The sequence below is a fragment of the Monoraphidium neglectum genome, assembly GCF_000611645.1.
Source record: "Monoraphidium neglectum strain SAG 48.87 unplaced genomic scaffold scaffold00504, whole genome shotgun sequence".
NCBI lineage: Eukaryota > Viridiplantae > Chlorophyta > Chlorophyceae > Sphaeropleales > Selenastraceae > Monoraphidium > Monoraphidium neglectum.
Genome location: NW_014013124.1, coordinates 1931 through 20630, shown reverse-complemented (window position 1 = coordinate 20630; position 18700 = coordinate 1931). Strand labels below are relative to the sequence as shown.

General features: G+C 65.2%; 4 protein-coding genes across 4 annotated transcripts; all 4 read right to left on the bottom strand.

Annotated features, from left to right (window-relative positions):
* Nucleotides 1-229: 229 nt before the first annotated feature.
* On the bottom strand, nt 230-1024 carry MNEG_3842 (hypothetical protein; the record flags this gene model as incomplete). The annotated part of the gene is made up of 1 exon (XM_014047682.1): nt 230-1024. One exon carries the CDS (start codon nt 1022-1024, stop codon nt 230-232), a length of 795 nt encoding a protein of 264 aa, XP_013903136.1.
* A 1363-nt stretch (nt 1025-2387) lies between these two features.
* On the bottom strand, nt 2388-6722 carry MNEG_3841 (hypothetical protein; the record flags this gene model as incomplete). Its single annotated transcript, XM_014047681.1, has 5 exons — nt 2388-2536; nt 3756-4691; nt 4951-5077; nt 5306-5361; nt 5816-6722. The coding sequence occupies 5 exons, from the start codon at nt 6720-6722 to the stop codon at nt 2388-2390; spliced, it is 2175 nt and encodes a 724-aa protein (XP_013903135.1).
* A 966-nt stretch (nt 6723-7688) lies between these two features.
* MNEG_3840 (hypothetical protein) lies at nt 7689-9451 on the bottom strand (the record flags this gene model as incomplete). Its single annotated transcript, XM_014047680.1, has 2 exons — nt 7689-9158; nt 9410-9451. The coding sequence occupies 2 exons, from the start codon at nt 9449-9451 to the stop codon at nt 7689-7691; spliced, it is 1512 nt and encodes a 503-aa protein (XP_013903134.1).
* A 7046-nt stretch (nt 9452-16497) lies between these two features.
* On the bottom strand, nt 16498-17995 carry MNEG_3839 (hypothetical protein; the record flags this gene model as incomplete). The annotated part of the gene is made up of 2 exons (XM_014047679.1): nt 16498-17880; nt 17990-17995. The coding sequence occupies 2 exons, from the start codon at nt 17993-17995 to the stop codon at nt 16498-16500; spliced, it is 1389 nt and encodes a 462-aa protein (XP_013903133.1).
* Between the last annotated feature and the right edge of the window lie 705 nt (nt 17996-18700).

The window sequence follows — 18700 nt, the reverse complement described above, 5'->3', positions numbered from 1 at the left end:
CACACACACACACACACACACACACACACACACACACACACACGTGTGCACGCTGACAAGTCTGTATGCCACACGTACATTACCAGGCTGTCCACCTCACGAGTGTGTCAGCCGTCTTTGCAAAGTCAAAACCGCCAGCGCAGGGGATTGCGAGAATGCCGTTGTACCACCTGCACAATGCACGCTGACCGACAACCCACCTGAAAAGTCGAACCCTAACCCCCTGCAGTCAGTTATACCACTCAGCCGCCACCAACAGGTGGCCCCAGTCTCGCAGGAACGCGCGTGCCGCCGCGCCACCCGCCGCGGCGCCGCCGCCGGCCGCGCCCCCGCAAGCGGCGCGGAGCAGCCCGTGCGGGCGCGCGGCCCCCGCCCGCGCTCCCACCGCCGCCGCCGCCTTGAGCGGCGCCTTGACGGCAAACTCCACCTTGATCTCACGCACCCCCATCCTCGCGACAGCATCCAGCGCCGCGATCTCGCCTTGGACGCGAGCCCGAATCTTCCCCAGCCGCCCGATGATGCCGGGCAGCCGCACAGACTCCAAGGCTCCTGCCAGTGCCGGCAGCCATGCGGGCACGCGCCATGCGGCGTGCAGCGGCATGTGCAGCTCGAGGCTCTGCAGCCGGCGCAGCGCCGGCGCCGGCGGCGTGGGGGCGCACAGCAGCGCTGCGGCGGCGGCCTCGTCGCCGCTGTCGCCCGCGCGCAGCGACAGGCAGCGGAGGCTTGAGGGCAGCAGCCGCGGGGTCAGCAGCTCACAGGCGCCCGAGCCGACATGAACCTCGAGGCGCGTGAGCGACGCCAGCGACGGCCCCGCACCGTCGCCCGGCACGTCTCCGGCTCTCGAGAGGCCGTCGACGCGGTCCCTGGGAGCGGCGACAAGCCTCGCGCCGCGAATCTGCACACTCAGGCTTCTCAGCCCCGCCAGCGCGGTGGGCAGCGCTTCGGCCACCACAAGGTCCTCCCCGTGAGCGTCCGAGGTTAGCAACAGCCCCGTGATCTGGGTCAGTCGGTTCAGGTCGTGCATGGGGACGGCGCGCCGGTCGCCAGGCGTCACGTCGATGGACAAGTCTCGCAACGCCGGCAACGATGACAGCGATGAGATTCCCGTGGCATTTGAGAGGTTAGCGCCGGCGCCCCCGTGGCGGTAGGCGAGGCCGATGGTGAGCGTGGCGAGCGCAGACAGCTGCGAGAAGCTGCTGGGCAGCCGCCATGCTCCCCTGGCAGCCACTTCCTGCCGAAGGGACAGGCTCAGCTCTGTGAGCTCTGACAGCCGCGGAACATTGGACACGTCCCTGCCAGCATTCTGTCGGAGCTGCGTCGGGCAAGAGCAGAGGCCCAGGCCGTCGCCATCCGGATGGGGGTGCCACTGCAGCAGCCGCGCGTCGAGCCGCCTCAGGCGCGCCAGGTGACCGAGGCCCTGGCAGCAGGCGGGGTTGACGTTAAGGCGGCAGCCGGTGAAGGTGAGGGACGTGAGGGCGGTGACGCGCTCGAAGACGGACGGAAGATTAACAGGCACCGTGAGGGACTCGAGCTGCGGGTGTGGGAAGGGGTGGATCAGATGGCTGGATTAGTGATTGGTGAGGGGTGGCATTAATAGGTGAGCAGGGACAGGCTTGTGGACAGGCAGGGGGTGTGGAAAGGGCAGGCTCACATGGAAAGAGGGTCGGTACGATCAGTGGCGATGTTGGGCCCGCACAGCTGTACGCAATGCCCTGCGAAGATCAGCAGGGTGCTCCCGTCGCGGGCCCTCTGTGAGCACGCCAGCGTATGAAGTCAGTCAAATCCCTGACATCCACCTGTGTGGCGCCCACCCAAAAGAGCTCGCTCGCCGCCAGCTCGCGGTGCAGTACGAATCCTGAGGGACGAGGGCCGGATGGCGAAACCCATCTGCCGTCCCCCCCTGGCCACTCCATCCGCACACCTGCCCTCGGCGCGCTGTCGTGCAGGCCCGCAACACCCCTCACTGTTCGAAGCTGGCAACGCTTCACCACCCATTACATGCAATGTCACCTGCAAACCCAAGCCTCAGAGCTCTCACCGGTCCCGGAGAAGTTGTAGAATTTCCTTGCGCATCCCACCACCAGCTCCCGCAGCCTCACTGCGCGCGGCAGTGCCTCTGCCAGCTCAGCGCACACCGGCTGCGCGTCGTGCAAGCGCAGGTGCACGAGGAGGGGCAGCGCGTCCAACACCGCGGCCAAGCGGCAGCCGGGCGCGCCGGCGGCGCGCCGCTGAGGGGAACGCGCGGCGCAGGAGTCATCCAGCATCCAACGGGCCATAAGGCTGACTTCGAGGCGTGTGAGTGACGTCAGCGCAGCGGGGACGGGGAGGGGCAGCGCGAAAACGTGGATGGAGCAGCGAATCCATCGCGAGGCGCCGCTGGAGATGTCTTACAGGCCGCCGCGGTTGCCGCTGAAGCAGCTGGCGCCGGCGCCGCCGCCGCGCTGGTTCTGGATGGGTGCCCCGTGGGTCTTGTCGTTCTGCGCCTGGCTGCTGCCGCCGCCGACGGCTGCTGCGGACAGAGGCGGATCCTCGCAGGCTGGCGGGGTGAGCAGCAGCGAGGCCAAGTCTTCGCCTTGGATGCCGCCTTTAAACACCAGCTGTGACAGCTGGGGGAGCGTGCTGAGATCACGGCCGTCCCAGCACGCCTCGGGGCCGCCTTCAAGTACGAGTTTTCGGACCAACTGCCGCGCAGCTGCGCGCCACGCGCGGCACACAAGCGCGGCAGGCTGCAGCGCGCGCAGCCGCCGCGGCTTGCCCGGGCAATCGGGGCAGGCGACGATCTCAAGTATTTGTCGCGCCACATCGGGCGGGAGCGCCTCCAGAACGAAGGCGGTGGCTGCTGGGGTGTCATCGGCGCTGGGCATGCTGCATTGCTGCAGGGCGCCGAATGGAGACGGCAAGGCCGCGCTGGCGTCGCTGGTGATGGCTGTCCCCTCGTCCAGAGGTGCAGCAGGCAAATCCATGCTGTGTTGGTGCAACCACGTGCCATTTGATCGCGAGGCCTCGATCGCGAGATCAGCCGGGACTGCCCTGCGAGGCGAAACAAAGAGCATTGGTTGATGGCCTTTACACGTTGACAGTTTTCACAGCGCCTGCTGTTCTATGTTGCGGGACAAGGCGCTGATGTGACTCGCAGGACTGCCAGTCAATTGCTGGTCACCTGATGATATTGGGTAGCTCAGGCTGCGTTGGTTGCATGCAGCGGTAATGAAGGCTGGGCCGATGCGTAGGGGCCGTGCCCGCATCAAGGGCAGCAATTGCTGACGTGTTCTTCGCAGCCGACCATCCGGCAGTGCCGACGACAGCTGCCTATCCACCTCATCAGATTGCTTGCATCCCAGGGAAACTTTTGAAGAGGAGACGACTGTCGTCAGCACTGGCAGAGGGTCAGCCACGTGAGCAAGCTCCGCTAGCTATAGCATTCACTCAAAGTCAGGGTCTGCCCTGTGCACAGGCAACAGACACGTGTCAGCACACCAAGCGCTGACCTTGCTTGTTCCACATCACAGCTGTTTATCCTTTCATTCCACATACATGCAGGAGCACCCATTACACCCCTGCACAAAACTTCTTTGGTAGTAGTCATGAACATCCTAGAACCCTTGCCTGGATGTCAGGGGTTTGTATGTCTACACAATGCTACACAGGCACCCAGGCATTCAAGCTGCGTGGTCACTGCCACGACTCAACAAGCACCAACAAGTGACCCCAGACTCGCAGGAACGCACGCGCCGCCGCGCCCACCGCCGCCGCACCCTCGTCGGTCGCAGCCAGAAGCCGTGCCTTCGGCCGCGGCGGTGGCGGCGGCGGCACAGAGGAGCCCGTGGGCCCTGGCTGGCCGGCTGCTGCCTCGAGCGCGTCCTTGATTGCAAACTCCACCTTGATCTCACGCACCCCCATCCTCGCGAGAGCATCCAGCGCCGCGATCTCGCCTTGGACGCGAGACCGCATCTCCTCTCGCTGCCCGATGATGCCGGGCCGCCGGACAGTCTCCAGTGTGCCCGCCAGCGCGGGCAGCCACGCGGGGACGCGCCAGGCGGTGGCGCGCAGACGCGTGCATAGCTCGAGGCTCTCCAGCCGGCGCAACGCCGGGGCTGGCGGCGCGGGCGCGGCCAGCAGTGCCATGGCGGCCGCCTCATCGTTGGGGTTGTCGGCGCGCAGCGTCAGGCAGCGTAGGCCGGCAGGCAGCAGTCGCGGGGACAGCAGCTCGCAGGCGCCCGACCCAAAACGCGCCTCAAGGCGTGTGAGCGACGCCAGCGACGGCCCCGCACTGCCACTCGGCGCTTCTCCAGTTCCCAAGAGGCCGCCGCCGCAGTCTGTGGGGCCGGCGACGAGCCTTGCGCCGCACATCTGCACACTCAGGCTCCTCAGCCCCGCCAGCGCGGTGGGCAGCGCTTCGGCCACTGTGAGGTCCTCTCCATGTGCGTCCGCGGTTAGCGACAGCGCCGTGATCTGGGTCAGGAGGTTCAGGTCATGCATCGGAACAAAGCGCCGCTCGCTGGCCGTCGACTTGATCCACAGGTCGCGCAGCGCCGGCAGCGACGACAGCGCTGACAAGTCGGCCGCGGTGGCGGCGGAACTGGCGTCGGCGCCCCTGGGGCCGTAGGAGAAACAGATGGTGAGCTTGGCGAGCGCGGACAGCTGCGAGAAGCTGCTGGGATTCTGCCAAGATCTCCCTGACGCCTGCTTCCCTGGGAAGCAGGCCCAGCGCTGTGAGCTCCGGGAGCCGGGGAACCTTGGACATATCCAAACAGCCGAGCACGTCCAAAGATTTCAGGCGGCGGAGACCATCAAAGTCTTCAAGCGCGCCGCCGCCGTCGCGCCCGTGGCTGCCGTCATTTGTCACCTGGAGCTGCGTCAGGCAAGAGCATGGGGCCAGGTCACACCCCTTCAAGGCAAAGTTCCAGTACAGGGGCCGCGCGTCAAGCCGCCTCAGGCGCGCTAGGCAACTGAGGTTCTCGCAGCCGGCGCGGTTGAAGCCCAGGAAGTCCCATCCGCCGGCGAAGGTGAGGGACGTGAGGGAGGTGACGCGCTTGAAGACGGACGGCAGGCCAAGGGGCACCGTCAGGGACTCGAGCTGCGGGTGTTGTAGGTAGGATTAGTGGAACAATGGTGAGGGGCACAATCGGACAACATGCAGGGGTGGGGCGGGGCAGGCTAAGAGGAGCAATTGCACAATGAAGGGCAAACGATTGGCCCGCACAGCTGGACGCAATCGCATGACAAGGCTTAGTGGGTGTTCTTGTTGCCAGTCCTCTGCGCACACGCGAGGGTTTTGAAACCAGCCCAACTGCCTGACTTGCACCTGCGTGGCGCCCGCCCAAAAGAGTTTGCTCGCCGGCGGCTTGGGTGGCGAGGGGCCTGAGGGGCGATGGGGCGGGGTCAGGTGGATGGCCGCCGCCATGACCCGCCAGGGGCGGGATCGGTGAGCTGGGAAGGTCGCTCTGCCGCCCTTGCCTATCGACATGCGCAGCCGATGCTGGCGAGCGCATTTGATCTGCCATCTCCCTCGCAGCCTGCACGGTAGCACTCGGCCCTCCACAGCAGATGGGGAGCCCCCACCCAGGCGAAGCACCCCATCAGAAACGCAACAAAACATCAGATCTGCACGACCCCATCACCCTTCCTGCGTGCCGTTTGCTCACCTGCCATCCCCCCTGCCCCGTCCACCCACACACCTGGCCTTGGCGTGCTCCTGTGCAGGCCCACAACACCCCTCACTCTGCGCCCCAGGAAACTTCCCAATCCCCATTTGGGAATTGTCAAGAGTCATGACATGCCCGTCACCTGCAAACCCAAATATCATAGCTCTCACCCGCTTCAAAGAAGTCGAAATTGTCCTCGCATCCCACCACAAGCTCCCTCAGTCGCGCAGCGCGCGGCAGCGCCTCCGCCAGCTCAGCGCACACCAGCGGCGCGTCGCGCAAGTTCAAATGCACAAGGAGGGGCAGCGCGTCCAGCGCCGCCGCTAACCGACGGCCGGGCGCACCGGCGCCCCGCTTAGGGGGCCCTGAGGTGCAGTTCGCCGGCAGGAGGCTGACGGAGAGGCGTGTGAGTGACGTCAGCGCGGCTGGGAGGGGCAGGGGCAGCGCCAAAATGCTCAGGCCTGAGCCGACCTGGATCGAGGTGCCACCGCAGATGTCTTGCAGGCCGCCGCAGCGGCCGCTGAAGCAGCCACCGCCGGCGACGCTGGCACGTCGCTGCTGGCCGGGCACCCCGTCGGGCCTGTCGCCCTGCGTCTGGCTGCCGCTGCCACTGACGGCGCTGGCTGCTGCGGACAGTGCCGGATCATCGGGGACCGCCAGGGTGAGCAGTAGCTGGGCCGCATCTTCGTCTCGGGGGAATGTTTTCAACACCAGCCGCGACAGCTCGGGAAAGACGCTGAGATTGCGGCCGCCAGCCCCCTCAGAGCTGCCCTTGAATGTGAGTTGGCGGACCAACTGCCGCGCCGCCCCGCGCCATGTGTGGCATGTGAGCGCGGCAGGCTGCAGCGCGCGCAGGCGCTGGGGGGCGCCCGGGTATTCTGGGCAGGCGAGGGTTCCAAGGATGCGGCGCGCCACGTCGGGCGGGAGCGCCTCCAGAGCAAAGGCGGTGGTCGCTGGGGCGTCGCCGGCGCTGGGCACGCTGCGTTGCTGCAGGGCGCCGCATGGAGGAGACAACGCCGCCTGGGCGTCGCTGGTGATGGCTGTCGCCTCGTCAAGAGGTGCAGCAGGCGAATCCATGCTGTGTTGGGGCAACCACGTGCCGTTTGATCGCGAGGCCTCGATCGCGAGATCAGCCGGGACTGCCCTGCGAGGCGAACCAAAGAGCATTGGTTGATGGCCTTTACACGTTGACAATTTTCACAGCGCCTGCTCTATGTTGCGGGACCAGGCGCTGATGCAACTCGCAGGACTGCCAGTCAGTTGCTGGTCACCTGATGACATTGGCTGGCTCAGGCTGTGTTGGTGGCATGCAGCGGCAAGGCCGATGCACAGGGGCGGCGCCCGCACCAAGAGCAGGGATTGCTGACACGTTCTTCTCAGCCGACCATCCGGCCGTGCCGACGACAGCTGCCTGTCCTCCTCAGAGCTTGCATCCCAGGAGCTTGCATCCAAGGGAGATGAGGCAACAACCGTCGTCAGCGCTGGCAGGGGGCAGCCACGTGTGCAAGCTCCGCTGCTGCCATAATTGCAGGTCTCACCGCACTGCAGGTGGCCGGGAATGGCAAACATACCACTGCCCAAACAGTGCTCAGGCAGGCAAAACGCAGTTGATGTTGGTCAGAGGAAGCGCCTCATGCCCTCTACATCGATCATGGCTATCCGCGGGGTTCCAAGTCCATCATGCTGTCCCAGATGTTGTCGCACGCGCACAGGTTGTGCCAGGATGGATGTGACATGTTCAAAGGAGGCACCAGGGAGGATGTGACATCAACTTCAACTAGCTTAGCGCACAAAGTCAGCTCGCCGTCAATCTCTACAGGTGTTGCACAGAAAGAGTTCTGTGTACAGTGCTTAAAATGTGTATCACCTACCACTCACTCCAAGCCAGAGTCTGCACAGTGCAAAGGCCCAACAGCGATGATTACACTCCTGCAAAAAGACCCCCTTTGTCAACCATAAACATCCAACCACCCTTGCCTGAAGGTAATGGATTTGCAGGTCGACACTACGCTTTGCCTGCACCCAGACAATTGAGCTCCGCGCTCACTGCAGAAGATTCACAGGCACCAACAGGTGGCCCCAGTCTCGCAGGAACGCGCGCGCCGCCGCGCCGACCGCCGCGGCGCCCTCGCCGGCTGCGCCCTCGTCGGCTGCAGCAAGCGGCGCAACCAGCGATTGCTGCGGCGCTGGCGGCGGCGGCGGCGGCACCCAGGAGCTCCTGGGCATGGGCCTACCGGCTGCTGCCTCGAGTGCGTCCTGCACCGCAAACTCCACCTTGATCTCACGCACCCCCATCCTCGCGAGAGCATCCAGCGCCGCGACCTCGCCTTGGACGCGAGACCGCCTCTTTTTCAGCTGCCCGAGGATGCCGGGCAGCCGGACAGAATCCAGTGTGCCCGCCAGCGCGGGAAGCCACGCCGGCACACGCCACGCGCCGGCGGGCAGCAGCATGCGCAGCTCGAGGCTCTCCAGCCGCCGCAGCGCCGGCGACGGCGGCGCGCGCGCGGCCAGCAGCGCCGCGGCGGCGGCCTCGCCGACAATGTCGTCCGCGCACAGCGACAGGGCGCGGAGGCTTGAGGGCAGCAGCCGTGGAGACAGCAGCGCGCAGGCGCCCGAGTCGACGTGAGCCTCGAGGCGCGTGAGCGACGCCAGCGACGCAGTCGGCGCCGCCGCTGCCTGCGCAGCGGCCGCAGGCCCCGTGCCGCTGCGCGGCGCGTCTCCTGCTTGCAATGTGCCGCCGGCGTCTGTGGGAGCGGCGACGAGCCTCGCGCCGTGGATCTGCACACTCAGGCTCCTCAGCCCCGCCAGCGCAGTCGGCAGCGCTTCGGCCACTGTGAGGTCCTCCCCGAGAGCGGCCGAGGATAGCGACAGCGCCGTGATCTGCGTCACGAGGTTCAGCTCGCGCATCGGGACGGCGCGCCGGTTGCCGGGCGTCCAGTTGGTGGACAAGTCCCGCAGCGCCGGCAGCGATGACAGCGATGAGATTGCCGCAGTTGCGTTAGAGGGGTTGACGGCGGCGCCACTGCTGGCGCCGCCAAATAGGTCAAGGTTAAGCCTGGCGAGGGCGGACAGCCGAGAGAAGCTGCCGGGAAGCCGCCATGCGTCCCCGTCAGCCGCAGACGGCGCGAAGGACAAGCTTAGCTCTGTGAGCTGTGACAGCCCTGGAACCTTGGACATGTCCAAACGGCTATTGCACATGCTCAAGGATTTCAGGCAGCGGAGACCGTCGAAAACGTCAGATGCGCCGCCGCCAGCGAGTCCGTGGCCGCCGGCATCAACTAGCCAGAGATGTGTCAGGCAAGAGCAAAGGGCTGGGCCGCCGCCTACTGGGTCGCCGTGCCAGCTGAGTGACCCCGCAACAAGCCGCGTCAGGCGCGCTAGGCGGCCGAGACCCGCATAGCAGGCAGGGTGGGCGCCAGAGTCGGCGACCAACCCGGTGAGGGTGAGGGAGGTGAGGGCGGTGACGCACTCAAAGACGGACGGCAGATCTGCGGGCACCGTCAGGGACTCGAGCTGCGGGCGTGGTGGGGATCGTGGGTAAGGGGCGAATCATAATGATTAGTGACGGGTGATGCAAGCCACGCCACTGGCAGGCATGGATAGGCTGGGGCAGGCTGCGCAATGGAAAGAGGGTCTTCATGGTCAGCGTGGACAGTCGGCCCGCATACCCATACACAATCGCCTTGCAAGACTCAGCCGCGGCTAGTGTTCCCGTTGCGGGCCCACGCCAGCGTTTCAAAATCAGCCGACCCCCTGACTTTTACCTGAGTGGCGCCCGCCCAGAAGAGGTCGCTCGCGGCCAGCATGCGGGGTGAGGGGCAGCCTGAGGGGCGAGGGGCCAAGCGGCAGGTGGAGGGCCACCGCAGCGACCCGCCAGGAGCGGAGTTGGTGAGCGGGGAAAGGGGGTTTGCCGCCTTTGGCTTTGACACGCGCAAGCTGATACTCGCGATTGCATTTGATCTGCCGTCTCCCTTGCAGCACGCATGACAGCCCTTGACCCTCAACAACAGATGAGGGACATTTACTTGTACGAACCACCCCGTCAGACACACATCGAAACACACGATCCCAAGTTCTTTTCCGCATGCCGTCTCCCCGTCTGCCGTACGCCCTGCCCCCTCCAACCGCACACCTGCCCCTGGCGCGCTCCCGCGCTGGCCTGCAACACCCCTCACTGTTGCCCTTAAAAACACCTCTCTATCCACCACACGGCTGTCAACTTGAAGGCCAGATCCCGGAGCCCTCACCGGCTTTCAGAGAGAGATTAGGAGTAAGCCCGGGCTCCACCACAAGCGCCCTCAGCCTTGCTGCGCGCGGCAGCGCCGCGGCCAGCGCCGCGCACACCGGCGGCGAGTCGCGCAGGTTCAGGTGCACCAAGCGGGGCAGCGCGTCCAGCGCCGCCGCCAAGCAGCAGCAGGCCACGCCGGAGCGGCATGAATGGCGGCCGGAGGCGCAGGGGTCCCGTAGCCGAGGGGCCTTGAGGCTGACGTCTAGGCGTGTGAGTGACGTCAGCGCAGCGGGGAGGGGAGGATGCAGTGCGTATGCTTGGAGGGCAGAGCCGACCTGGATCGAGGTGCCACCGGAAATGTCTCGCAGGCCGCCGCAGCGTCCGCTGAAGCAGCCACCGCCGGCGACGCTGGCACGTTGCTGCTTGCCGCCGGGCACCACGTCGGGCCTGTCGTTCTGTGCCTGGCTGCTGCTGCCGCTGACGGCGCTGGCTGCTGCGGATAGAGCCGGATCGTCGGGGGCCGGCAGGGCGCGCAGCAGCTGGGCCGCATCTTCGTCTCGGACGTATTTTTTGAACACTAGCCGCGACAGCTGGGGAAACACGCTCAGATCGCGGGCATCCCAGGCCCCATCGCGGCCACCCTTGAATTTGAGTTGGCGGACCAGCTGCCGCGCGGCCGCGCGCCATGCAACGCACACAAGTGCAGCAGGCTGTAGTGCTCGCAGGCGCGGCGGCGTGCCCGGGCACTCAGGGCAGGTGAGCGCCGCCAGGGTTTCAAATATGCGGAGGGTTAGGTCGGGAGGGAGCGCCTCAAGAGCAAAGGCGGTGGTGGCTGGGTGTTCATCGGTGTCCGGCATCCTGCGTTGCTGCATGCTGCGTTGCTGCAGGGCGGCGCATGGAGACGGCAATGCCGCGCCGGCATCGCTGGTGATGGCTGTCGCCTCGCCCAGCTGTACAGCAGATGAATCCATGCTGCGTTTTGTGAACACGCGCCTTTTGCTTGATCCCCGTGCATTGATTGCGAGATCAGCACAACTGGACTGTCCAGGACGCATCCAGCGTTGGCTGGTAGCTTTGATACGTATTCGAAATTCAAAACGTAAGCGATTTGATGATGCCGGACAAGGCCCTAATGCAACTCGCAAGACTGCCAGTCAAGTAGTCAGCTGATGGTCACCTGATGGCACGGGCTTGACGCTGCAGCACAAGAAAGGTTGGGCCGAGGCGGTGGGGCCGTGCCCATGCCAAGGGCAGCTAGTGCTGACACAGGATGCTCAGCAGCGGCCGCCAATCTCAGCCGACCACCCAGCAGTGCTGGCAACTGCTGCTGTCCTCCTCAGCAGATTGCAGGCATCCCAGGGAGAAGAGGGGACGCCTGCCGTCAGCACTGGCACAGGGTCAGCCACGTGTGCCAGCTCCGCTGCTGCCATCACAGCAGGTCTGTGTGTTCTGCAGATGGCCAGGAATGGCACACATACGTACTACTGCCTGCAGTACTACTGCATGTGTGTGCTCAGGTGGACGGGCAAGGGGAGAGGGGGTTACCCGACCATTCGCCGTCGCAACAGCAGCTGAAGATATATCCAAGCACTCAGAGAAGTCTGGGACAGCCACCGCATGCCACTGGCCTGGTCATGAACAACGTGAGTGCAGGCGTGACGGTGTTGCATGCCCATCCATGTGCAGAGCAGCGGGGCTGATGGGCTTGATGGTGAGGACCAGGAAGGTTCTGGCAAAAAGTGCACGCAAGTTACGTTCAGTATGGCTAAGATAATGAACCTGAATCACAGCCACACAATCTGGCTGCTTTGCATCAATACAGTTCCATTAACCCATTGGGAATCACGTCCCAAACCGATTTGGTGGATTTTTATCCTTATTACTACGTAAAAGACCTAGTGGCAACCTTGGTCTTGGCAGCCGTGGCTGCGTGGCTTGTAAGTTTTTATCCTGAAGCCCTTGGTCACCCGGACAACAACATTCCGGCCGCATACTGCAGCTGCCCAGCATGGCGCGCAAGTTAAGGTCAGCAGATGCCATGTGCCCTCCACATCATGGCTACCTGCGAGGTTTCAAACCTGTCATGCTGTCCCAGATTTTGTTGCATGTGACAATGATGTACCAGCGAGAGGAAGTGGTATGACATCAACGTTAACTACTGTGTCTGAGCTCACCATTCCAGCTCAGTGTTCATCTCCACACTGCCCAGCTGACATGTGAAGCATAGAATGAGTGCTTTGTACAGTGCAGGAAGTGGACTCATAATATGTCCATCACCAACTGCCCACCCCAAGTCAGTGTCTGCACAGTTCAAAGACACAACAGCAGACCGAGCCAAAACTGACCTTGCTCCACACCAGACCTGTTTATCCTTCCGCCCCACGTATTGCAGGAGTACCAATTACACTCATGCACAACAAACCAACTTCAGTGCTCTACCACTCCACATCCAACAACCCTTGCCTTGATGTCAGGGATTTGTAAAGACAACGCTCTGCATGCACCCAGACGATCAAACTCCGCGGTCACTGCTGCTGCGACTCAACAAGCACCAACAGGTGACCCCAGTCTCGCAGAGACACGCGCGCCGCCGCGCCAACGGCTGCCGCGCCCTCGCCGGCCGCGGCTTCCTCGGCGCTAGGGAGCGGCGCTGCTTGCAGTTGCTGCTGCTGCGGCGGCGGCGGCACCCAGGGGCTCCCGGGCCGGGGCTGCCCGGCTGCCGCCTCGAGTGCATCTTTGACGGCAGATTCAACCTTGATCTCGCGCACTCTGCCCGGCATCAACGGGCAGCNTGGAGGAGAGGACATGTCGTGTCCAAGGCGAGATCGCGGCGCTGGATGGTCTGGCGAGGATGGGGGTGCGCGACGCCAGACCATCCAGCGCCGCGATCTCGCCTTGGACACGAGACATCCTCTCCTCCAGCTGCCCGTTGATCGATGCCGGGCAGNCCGCACAGACTCCAAAGTTCCCGCCAGCGCGGGCAGCCACGCGGGCACGCGCCACGCAGCAGCGCGCATCGGCACACGCAGCTCGAGGCGCTCCAGCCGGCAAAGCGCCGGGGCCGGCGGCGCGGGTGCGGCCAGCAGCGCCGCGGCGGCGGCCTGGTCGTTGCAGTTGTCCGTGTGCAGTGACAGGCAGCGGAGGCTTGAGGGCAGCAGCCGCGGGGACAGCAGCTCGCAGGCGCCCGACTTGACGTGACCCTCCAGGCGCGTGAGCGACGCCAGCGACGCGGCCGCGTCCGCCTGCGCGGTCGCAAGCCCCGCGCTGCCGCGCGGGGCGTCTCCTGGTCCCAACGGGCCGTCGCCGCCGCCCGAGGGGGAGGCGACGAGCCTCGCGCCGCGAATCTCCACACTCAGGCTCCTCAGCCCGGCCAGCGCGTGGGCAGCGCTTCGGCCACTGTGAGGTCCTTCCCGTAGGCGTCCGAGGTTAGCGACAGCGATGTGATCTGGGTCAGGAGGTTCAGCTCGCGCATCGCCAGAGTGTGCGGCATTGCGACTGCTGAGTAGATCCACAGGTCGCGCAGCGCTTGCAGCGACGATAGTGCTGACAGGTCCGCGTTGGGGACAGCGTTGGCGCCGGTGCTGGGGCGCAAGTTGAAGAGGCTGATGGTGAGCCTCGCGAGCGAAGACAGCTGCGACAAGCTGCCCGGCAGCCGCCAAACGTCCCTGCGGCCACGGCCGGCGGGAGGGACACGCTCAGCTCTGTGAGCTCTGGCAGCACACCCTGCGGAACCTCGGACGCGTCCAAGCGGCTGCCGAAGCTGTCGAAGGATTCCCGGCGGTGCGGCCCCTCGAGAACCTCCAGCACGCCGGCGGCGGCATATCACAGCCGCAGCAGCGCCCAAGCAGAGCACAGCTCCAGGCCGCCGCCCGCCGAGTGGGACCGCCACTGCAGGGGCCGCGCGTCGAGGCGCCTGAGGCGCGCCAGGCGGCCAAGGCCCGCGCAGCAGGCGGGGTCATCTTTGGGGTGCTTGCCGGTGAAGGTGAGGAAGGTGAGGGCGGTGACGCGCTCAAAGACGGACGGCAGATGAACAGGCACCGTGAGGGACTCGAGCTGCGGGTTTGGTAGGCACGGGGTCAGGGGAATTGTTGGTGAGGGATGGCAGGCACGATCCACGGACAGCCAGGGGTAGGGCAGGGCAGGCTAAGCGTTTGAAAAAAGTCCGTCACAATTAATGTAGACGTTCCGTCTGCACAGCTGCGCGCCATCGCCTCGGACGTTTAGCAGGTGTTCTCCTTGAACAACGAGGGCCCCCTGTGCACGCGCCAGGGTTTGGGGTTAGCCAACACCTGACCTCCACCTGCGTGGCGCCCGCCCAAAAAAGGTCGCTCGCCGCCACGCAAGGAGGGTTGCAAACTGAGGGCGAGGGGGCAGCAGGCGGCAGGTGGGGGGCTGCCGCAACAGCCCGCCAGGGGCGAGGCTGATGAGTGGGAGGGGGGAGCCCGTGGCTTTAGATACAAATCGCAGCCGAAACCCGCAATTTGGGTTGATCTGCCATTCCTTTGCAGCCCGCACGGCAGTTGTCGCCCCCGAACACGTAGCAACCCGGCCCCTCTGCTGGGAAGAAGCACGACGTCAGAAACGCACCAAAAAATCCGATCCTTGGCCCCTTGCTGCATGCCGCCTCCGCATCTGCCCCCTCCGCCTGCCCCCTCCTCCCGCTGCCCGCCCTCTCTGCCCCTGGCACGTGCCGATGCAAGGCCTCAGCGCCCCTCACTGTCGCCCCTCAACAACCTCATGAATTCCTACAAGCCCGCACCCTGCAATCCGGGAACCTGGCAGAGCCCTCACCGACTTTGATTTGATTCACTGCCTCCTTGCATCCCACGACCAGCTCCCTCAGCCTCGCCGCGCGCGGCAGCGCCTCTGCCAGCTCAGCGCACGCCGGCGGCGCGTCGCGCGCGCGCAGCTGCACCAACAGGGGCAGCGCGTCCAGCACCGCCGCCAAGCGCCGGCGCGCCGCTGAGGGGGGCCCGCGGCGCAGTCATCCGGCGGTCGAGGTCCCAGGAGGCTGACGTCCAGGCGTGTGAGTGACGTCAGCGCGACGGGAAGGGGGAGGGGCAGCCCGCAAACGTGGAGGGCGGAGCCCGTCCGGTGCGAGGCGCCCCCGGAAATGTCTCGCAGGCCGCCGCGGCTGCCGCCGCGGCAGCTGCCGCCTGATGCGCTGGCGAGCTGCTTCTGGCTGAGTGCCCCGTCTGTCCTGTCGTACTGCGCCTCACTGCTGCTGCCGCTGACGGCGCTGGCTGCTGCGGAAACAGCCCGATCGTCAGGGGCCGGCAGGGTGAGCAGCAGCTGCGCCGCGTCTTCGTCTCGGATGCATATTTCAAACACCAGCCGCGACAGCTGGGGAAATACGCTGAGACTGCGGCCCTTCCAGACCCCCTCAGGGCTGCCCTTGAATGTGAGTTGGCGGACCAGCTGCCGTGCAGCTGCGCGCCATGCGCGGCAGGTGAGCGCGGCAGGCTGCAGCGCGCGAAGGCGCAGCGGCGCGCCCGGGCGCATGAGGCAGGCGAGGGTTCCAAGGATTTGCAGCGCCACGTCGCGCGGGAGCGCCTCCAGGGTAAAGGCGGTGGTTGCTGGGGCGTTGATGGCTTTGGGCGCGCTGCGTTGCTGCAGGGCGCCGCATGGAGACGGCACAGCCACGTCGGCGTCGCTGGCGATAGCTGTCGCCTCGTATAGCTGTATAGCAGATGAATCCATGCTGTTTTGGTGCAACCACGTGCCGTTTAATTGCGATGCCTTGATTGCGAGATCAGCCGGGACTCCCCAAGACAAATTATCATAAGCGTTCGTCAATAAAGTTTATATGTAGACGTTCAAAGAAGAGCATGTTTCATGTTGCGGGACAAGGCGCTGATGCGACTGCCAATCAGGTGCTGGTCACAGGTGTCTCAGGACACAGGTCTGATGACACCGGCTGGCTGCGTTGGTTGCAGGCAGCGGTAATGAAGGTAGGGCCGATGCGGAGGTGCCGCGCCCGCACCAAGGGCAGCGATTGCTTACACGTTCCTCTCAGCCGACCATCCGGCAGTGCCGACGACAGCTGCCTGTCCTCCTCAGATTGCTGGCATCCCAGGGAGAAGAGGCGACAACCGCCGTCAGGGGGTCAGCCACGTGTGCAAGCTCCGCTGCTGCCATCATTGCAGGTCTCAAAGCTCTGCAGGTGGCCGGGCATGGCATACATACCACTGCCTACACAGTGCTCGGGTGGGCAACACACACTTGAGGTTGGTCGGAAAGTAAGGGTTTCATGCCCTCTCCATCATGGCTACCCGCGGGGTTCCAAGTCCATCATGCTGTCCCAGATTTTGCCGCACGCGCACAGGTTGCGCCAGGATGGATGTGACATGTTCAAACGATGCACCAGAGAGGATGTGCCATCGATAAACGTCAACTATCTCAGCTCACCAGCCCAGCTCACTGTCTCTCCCTCACTTCTAGTCAGAGTCTGCACAGTGCAAAGACATGCCATAATAATAGAAGCGTCAGCACGCCAAGTTTTTTCCACATCAGAGCTGTTGTTTCAATCCCACGTAATGCAGGAACACAATTTACACTCTGCACACAATACAAACGATATAAATATCCAACAACCTTGCCCAAGTTCAGGAAACCTCCCTGCAGTCATTGGCGCGACTCAACAAGCACCAACAGGTGCTCCCAGTCTCGCAGGAACGCGCGCGCCGCCGCGCCGACCGCCGCGGCGCCCTTGTCGCTCGCAGCCAGAAGCTCTGCCCTCGGTCGCGGCGGCGGCGGCAGCAGCACCCACGAGCTCCTGGTCCTTGGCCGGCCGGCTGCTGCCTCGAGGGCGTCCTTGACGGCAAACTCCACCTTGATCTCACGCACCCCCATCTTCGCGAGATCATCCAGTGCCGCGATATCGCCTTGGACGCGAGATCTCATCTCCTCCAGCTGCCCGATGATGCCGGGGAGTCGGACAGACTCCAATGTACCCGCCAGCGCGGGCAGCCAGGCGGGCACGCGCCACGCGGCGGCGCGCAGCAGCATGCGAAGCTCGAGGCTCTCCAGCCGCCGCAGCGCCGGCGCTGGCGGCGCGGGCGCGGCCAGCAGCGCCGCGGCCGCGGCCTCGTCGTCGGGGTCGTCGGCGCGCAGCGACAAGGCGCGGAGGCTTGAGGGCAGCAGCCGCGGGGACAACAGCTCGCAGGCGCCCGAGCCAACGCGCGCCTCAAGGCGCGTGAGCGACGCCAGTGACGCGCCCGCACTGCTGCCACCGCTGTCCCTGGGGGAGGCGACGAGCCTCGCGCCGCAAACCTGCACATTCAGGCTCCTCAGCCCCGCCAGCGTAGTCGGCAGTGCTTCGGCCACCGCCAGGTCCTCCCCGTATGCGTCCGAGGTCAGCGACAGCGCCGTGATCTGCGTAATGAGGTTCAGCTCGCGCATCGGGACGGCGCGGCGGTCGCCGGGCGTCCAGTCGATGGACAATTCACGCAGCGCCGGCAGCGACGACAGCACCGAGATGCCCGTGGTGGCGACGGACGGGTCAGAGTCGGCGCCACTGCTGGCGCCTAAAAAGAGGTCAAGGCTGAGCCTGACGAGAATGGACAGCTGAGAGAAGCTGCCGGGCAGCCGCCACGCGTCCCCGTCAGCCGCGGCCGGCGCGACGGACACGCTGAGCTCCGTGAGCGCCGCCAGCGTCGCAACCTTGGACGCGTGCAACCGGCAGCCGGACACGTCCAAGGATCTCAGAGAGCGGAGCCCCTCGAGGATTTCAAGCACGCCGTCGCCGTCTTGCAAGCGGCTGACGGCGTTGTCCAGTCGGATTTGCGTCAGGCGAGAGCAGTGCTCCAGGCCTCTGCCGGCCAGGTAGACGTGCCAATAGAGGGTCCCCGCGTCGAGCCGCCTCAGGCGCGCCAGGCGGCCGAGGCCCTCGCAGCAGGCGGGGTGGGCGCCGGAGTGTCCACAAGAGCGGTCGAAGGTGAGGGAGGTGAGGGCGGTGACGCGGGCAAAGACGGACGGCAGATCTGCGGGCACCGTGAGGGACTCGAGCTGCGGGTGTGGTGAGGAGCGGATCAGGTGAATGGTTGGTGAGGGATGGCATGTATGGACAGGCAGGGGCCAGACAGGGCAGGCTAAGGGTGGAAGAGAGGGTCTTTACAAGCATTGTGGAGCTCCGCCCGGCAGAGCTGCGCGCAATCGCCTCGCGGGACTCAGCAGGTGTTCCCCTTGAGGGCCTCCTGCGCACACGCCAGGGTTTTGAAACCAGCCGACCCCCTGACTTCCACCTGCGTGGCGCCCGCCCGAAAGAGGTCGCTCGCCGCCAGCCTACAGGGAGGGGCACAGCCTGAGGGATGATGGGGTAGACGGCAGGTGAGACGGCGCCGCAATGACTCGCTAGGGGCGGATACATGAGCGATGGGGGGAGGTGGCGCCGCCGCACTTGGCTTTCACACAAAGTGCACCCACAACCCCAATTAGTTCTGATCTGGCAATTCCTTTTGCAGCCCACACGGTACCCCCAAAAACACGCAGCAACCCCTTTGCTGCGGCGAAGCACAGGGTCAGAAATGAGCCCCAAAAAACCGTCCTTGACACCCTTGCTGCATGCCGCCTCTCCGTCAGCCCTTGCCCCCTGCCCACTCCTCCTGCACAACGTTCCCCGCACTGTCTGCCCCTTGTGCACAACCCCGCAGCCCAGCAGCACCCCTCACGGCAGCCCGTGCAATAGTCTCCCCGTTCAACACAAGCCCGGCCCCTGCAAACCCAAACCCTGTCGACGCACTCACCGGCTGGGTAATTTATCAATCCCCCCTCGCGCGCCACCACCAGCTCCCTCAGCCTCGCCGCGCGCGGCAGTGCCTCTGCCAGC